The sequence below is a fragment of the Mirounga leonina genome, unplaced genomic scaffold (assembly GCF_011800145.1).
Source record: "Mirounga leonina isolate KUSES-001 unplaced genomic scaffold, KU_Mleo_1.0 Mir_204, whole genome shotgun sequence".
Classification (NCBI taxonomy): Eukaryota; Metazoa; Chordata; class Mammalia; order Carnivora; family Phocidae; genus Mirounga; species Mirounga leonina.
The window spans coordinates 3284674-3289573 of NW_023270513.1; the positions used below are offsets into that span (position 1 = coordinate 3284674).

A 4900-nucleotide genomic window follows, 5' to 3' on the forward strand; every position below is an offset into this window, starting at 1 on the left:
GCCGGGGCTGTGGGGGAGGCCGGGGCCGCGTGGCGAAAGGAGAGCCCGCATCCGGCCTCACAGGCCCGAGTAGGAGGCCTCCGTGGTCTCGGACCAGGACGACTCCCGGCGGAAGGACGACGGCTGCCGCTGGTGCCCTCTCCGGCCGGGGCGGCGCAGGCGCGCGAGCAGCCCCCACATGCGCTCTCGGAACTTGACGCCCACAAAGGCGTAGAGCAGCGGGTTGAGGCAGCAGTGCAGGTAGCCCAGGCCAGCCGTGACCGACTTGGCCACGTCCACGCGGCTCTCCCGGCCACAGTTGCGGCCCAAGGCCCCCAGGTCCATGAGGGTGTCCAGCAGCACCACCAGGTGGTAGGGGGTCCAGCAGAGGGCAAAGGCCGCCACGACGGCCACGACCAGCCGCATGGCGCGCAGCCGTCGCTGGCCCCGGGAGACGAGCAGCACGGCCAGGATGCGGGCGTAGCAGTAGGCCATGACCAGCAAGGGCAGCAGGAAGCCCGCGACCAGCTGCAGGACGCGCAGGGCCGTGCGGCCCCCCTGCGGGAAGTCGTACTGACAGTGGGTGGCGTCGAGGCGCTCGTCGCGGTGGGCCGACAGGAAGATGAAGTCGGGGATGGCGAAGAAGAGGCAGAGCCCCCAGACGAGCACGCAGGTGACGCTCACGCGGCCCGGGGGCCCCCGGCGGTACAGCTGCGTGGCGTGCACGATGCTCAGGTAGCGGTCGAAGCTGATGCAGGCCAGCAGCAGGGCCCCGGCGTAGAAGTTGATGTTGAAGAGGGCCCCGGCCACCTTGCAGAGGCCAGACCCGAAGACCCACTGGCTGGCGGCGTCCACGGCCCACAGGGGCAGGGTCAGCACGAGCAGTATGTCGGCCGCGGCCAGGTGGAGCAGGAAGGTGTCGGTGGTGCTCCGCGCCGTCCGCTGGCTCAGCAGCACGGCCGCCACGGCGCCGTTGCCCAGCAGCCCCAGCACGAAGAGGAGGCCGTACAGGGCCGGCTGGAAGGCGCGGTCGAAGCTCAGGCTGAAGTCCTGCGGGCACGGCGGGGACGGGCAGCAGGACTCGCTCTCGTTCTCCCCGTAGTCATAGGAGGAGCTGCAGTTTTCCAGGAAGGTGAGCTCGGACGCGTAGAACACTTGGCGTTCGCTCATCTGCGGACGGAGGCAGGGAGCGGACCACGTGAAGGCCTGGCACTCACCGTTGGAGCGTTGCTCCGAGCGGCCCCTCTGTCAGGCAGGCCCCGCGCCGGGGCCGTCCCCCGTCACCGGTCCTGCCTTTCTTCCGAGGCCTCGCCTGCGGAACTCAGAGCTTCGTCTGCCGGGCCTTGGCCATCACCGGCCCCCGCCCCCCGCCCCCCGCAACCCCGACCTCCGTGGCTGGGGGGGCGGGGTACATTCTCATCTCGAAGCCAGCTTCTCTCTCACCCTTCTGGGCCACCCCATCAGCCGGGGCATTGTGCGCCCGAGGGAAAGCTGCCCTCCCATGCCAAGCGCCCTCCCTGCCCCCTCTCCCCTCTCCTGGCTCTTCCTTCACCACTCACCCTTCTGTTTCCCCGGCCACGCCTAGTTCTACCACCTTCCTCCCCAGGCACCTCCCCACAGTCCCCTCTCTTAGTCAGTCGCTGGCCCTCTACTTCCCTCCTCAGCCCTTGCCTAGGGACCCCAACTTCCTGCTCCCCAGGGGGCCCCTCCACAAATCACTGAAGCCCCCTCCGCCCGCCCCCCCATCACATGCTTTCGGCTCCTGTTCTTCCCTTCCCAAACGCGGAGGCCACCTGCCACCCACTGGGGGTTGCCCCAGCCCAACTCTAGTAGAACTACTCCTTACCCCATCAGCCTGCAAACCACCCCAGAGCCGCGAGCCTTCTCGGTGCCAATTCAGTCCCGCATGGAAGAGTAAGTTCTAACTCAGAGCTGAAGGCAGCCTTGGAGGCCGTCGGGGGTGAGCCTCTACGGCCCGCATTTTGCAGATGAGGCGCCAGAGCCAGACAGGACAGGGGACTCGTCCGCGGTCCCGCACAAGGCGGGGGGCCACGGTGAGCTCCCAATTCCCCGGCCCCGGGCTCCTTCTACCACAACCCCTGCCTTGTCTGTCTACTCACCCAACCCCCAGGTGGCCCCGGCTCGGGGTGCGGGGTTGGGGGGTGGGCAGCCCTGACTTTTCCCCTAGTATCCCGGGCTCTGCGCTCTGAGCGGCGTACCTGTGTCCCTCCCGGCCTGCTGGGGCAGCGCTTACCTCCGGGACCGTCGCGGGGCCGGTACTCTGGCTGCTGGGCTGTGTGCTGCCTGCCCCTCTGCTTTGGTGCTTGTGGTCAGGAACTCGCGCTACACAGAGGAAGTGAGGGTTTCACATGATTCTCGGCAGCAGCCTCTTCCATGGGGTTGTCTGTACCAGACCTCCCCAGACCCAAGGCCGCAGGAGTTTCTACTCCAGCCATTCCCCCAAGGCCAGGGGAAGCTGCTCTGGAGGAACTGGCTGCCAGCCTGGAACCAGACAGCCTGGGGTCTGGGGAAGGGCAGGGCCTCTGAGGGGAGAGATCCGAAGGAGAAGCGGCGTGTCTGGGAAGTGGGGGGGGGAGCCCCGCTGCCAGGGGCACGGACCGCTGCTCCCACACTGGGATAGTCAATGCTCGATGCACCTGGACTCGCCTTCATCGGCCCCGGGCTGGAGCGGATCCGTGCGTGACTGTAGATTGCATGGCTAAACGTCTTCAGTCTGTAAAAGAGATGAACCTTCCCGATAAATGAAAATATTTACTTATTTTTAAAGGTTTTATTTATTTGTTTGAGAGAGAGAGAGAGAGCACGCACGGGGGGAGGGGTGCAGGGGCAGAGAGAGAGAGAGAAGCAGGTTTCCCACCAAGCCAGGGAGCCCGATGTGGGGCTCGATCCCAGGACCCCGGGATCATGACCTGAGCCGAAGGCAGACGCCCAGCGGACTGAGCCACCCAGGCGCCCCTAAAAATGAAAATATTTTAAAGCACTCCATCACATTGAATCTAGTCTTCCACTGTTGCCCCTCCCTGCTAGTCAACAGGGGCCGAAGAAAGGGAACTACTAGTAATGAACTTGGTATGTGCTAGACAGTGCTTTAGGTGCTTTCTCTGACACTGCCTCATTCAAACCACACAACGCCCCTGTGAGGTGGGGGGTTATCCCCAAGGCTAATCCAGAACCGGGGTGGGGGGTGGGGGAAGGCCTTCAGCAGACGCAGCAAGTAAGGCTGGGTGCTGGGAATGAAACCACGGCTGTCTCTCTTTTTACCACTCATCCCATTGCCTTCAGTCTTTTTACGTGGATAAGCTAGGATATATTTATGCAGTTAAAAATAAATGACCTGCTGGGACACCCGGGTGGCTCAGTGGGTTAAGCGTCTGCCTTCGGCTCAGGTCATGATCCCGGGGTCCTGGGATCGAGCCCCGCATCGGACTCCCGCTCAGCGGGGAGCCTGCTTCTCCCTCTGCCTCTGCCTGCCGCTGCTCCTGCTTTTCTCTCTCTCAAATAAATAAACAAAATCTTTTAAAAAAATGACCCAACGCTCTATATTTTGACGTGGCTGTGGCTAGAAAAATCCAATGACCACACGGTGGAAAAGGCCAGTTAATAGAATACATCATGTAGACCTGGACACCACTTATGCAAATTCTAGAAATCACACACAAGAAACAATACCATGTTGTTTTGGAGGCAGCTATTTGTTCTAGAAGTTTAGAATGGGCTGGAGGGGCGGCCTGGCTGGCTCAGTCGGTAGAACGCGCAACTCTTGATCTCGGGGGTGTGAGTCCGAGCCCCACATTTTCTTAACAAAAAATTTTAAAAATAAAACAGGGACTGGAGACACTAACAAATTCATGAGAGTAGTCGCTTCTGGGGCGAGAGGGAGGAGGATAGGGTTGGGGAAGAATTCACTGGGGCTGCACCAGTTTCTCTCCCCTCCTGGCCCTTGGCCCTCTGCCCCCTTCTCCCCTCCCTATTGCCCTGTTCTCCTTATCCGCAGGGAAAGGCTGCCCCTAGCTTGCGTCTTGTTAAGCAGTTTCCTCTTTCCCTCTCTCCCACTCAGACGAAAAGGAGAGGCACAGAGAGAGAGAGAGAGAGATTGAGGCAAAGCCAGTCCTTTGGGGTCTAGTTTTCAGTCAGAGGGCTTCGCCAGAGCCTCCAGGCTCAGGCCTGGAATTTGCCTCAAACTTCTTGACAAGACACACGCTTGCAAGGCAGCGGGCCCTTTCTCCACCCTCTGTAGACAAAAGCTGGGACTCTTCTTGCTCTAAACAGCTTGTCGCCTGCAAGGTCCGGGCCAGCAGGAGCTGAGGGCCCGGGGGATGTCGGAAGGAGCAGTGCGGGTGGGCGGGACTGGTGATTCCAGGAGCCTCGGCAGCTAGGACAGGCTGGACTTGGCAGTTGACTGCCTGCAGAATGAGGAAGAAGGGTAGGAGCTGGGACCCCCGTTTCTGGCTGCCGGCCCGTGAGCAAGAAGTGAGGCTAACAAAAATCTCTGTTTGACTGAAAGGAGGGTCTCGTATTCTGCAATGAGGTCCTTCATCCCCTTTTTGGTATTAAAAGGATCTTTTTGGTATGAAACGGTGAGGGAAAATAGCCGACGGATTCGGAAACAGCTTGTGTTGGCCAAAGTGGACCACCCGCTGTGGGGCCTCCAAACAGAGGTTGGGAAGTCACGGGGCCGCGTGCCATTTCAAAGTCTAGGCATCCCTGGCCCCCTTCCTGTGCCCCCAGTCCCCATTGGTCACGTGGGGGCCATGCTCCCCACCTTCCCAGGCTGCTGGCGAGGAGAAATGAGAGAAGGTCGGGCACAAGGTTTGAAAAGGTGCGGAGAGCTTTTCTGAGTTGGGCCGTAGCCTCCTGCGTGGCCATGATGGAGTGGGAAGAAGCCCGAACTTGTCTGGCT

General features: G+C 61.3%; 1 protein-coding gene across 1 annotated transcript; it reads right to left on the reverse strand.

The window, feature by feature from the left end:
- Positions 1–1221, reverse strand: CXCR3 (C-X-C motif chemokine receptor 3). The gene has a single exon (XM_035028639.1). It carries the CDS (start codon positions 1147–1149, stop codon positions 58–60), a length of 1092 nt encoding a protein of 363 aa, XP_034884530.1. The 5' UTR covers positions 1150–1221; the 3' UTR covers positions 1–57.
- Between the last annotated feature and the right edge of the window lie 3679 nt (positions 1222–4900).

What these genes read in the sequence shown, in the direction of transcription:
- CXCR3 (XM_035028639.1), bottom strand. Translation starts at nt 1,149, where the DNA reads ATGAGCGAACGCCAAGTGTTCTACGCGTCCGAGCTCACCTTCCTGGAA.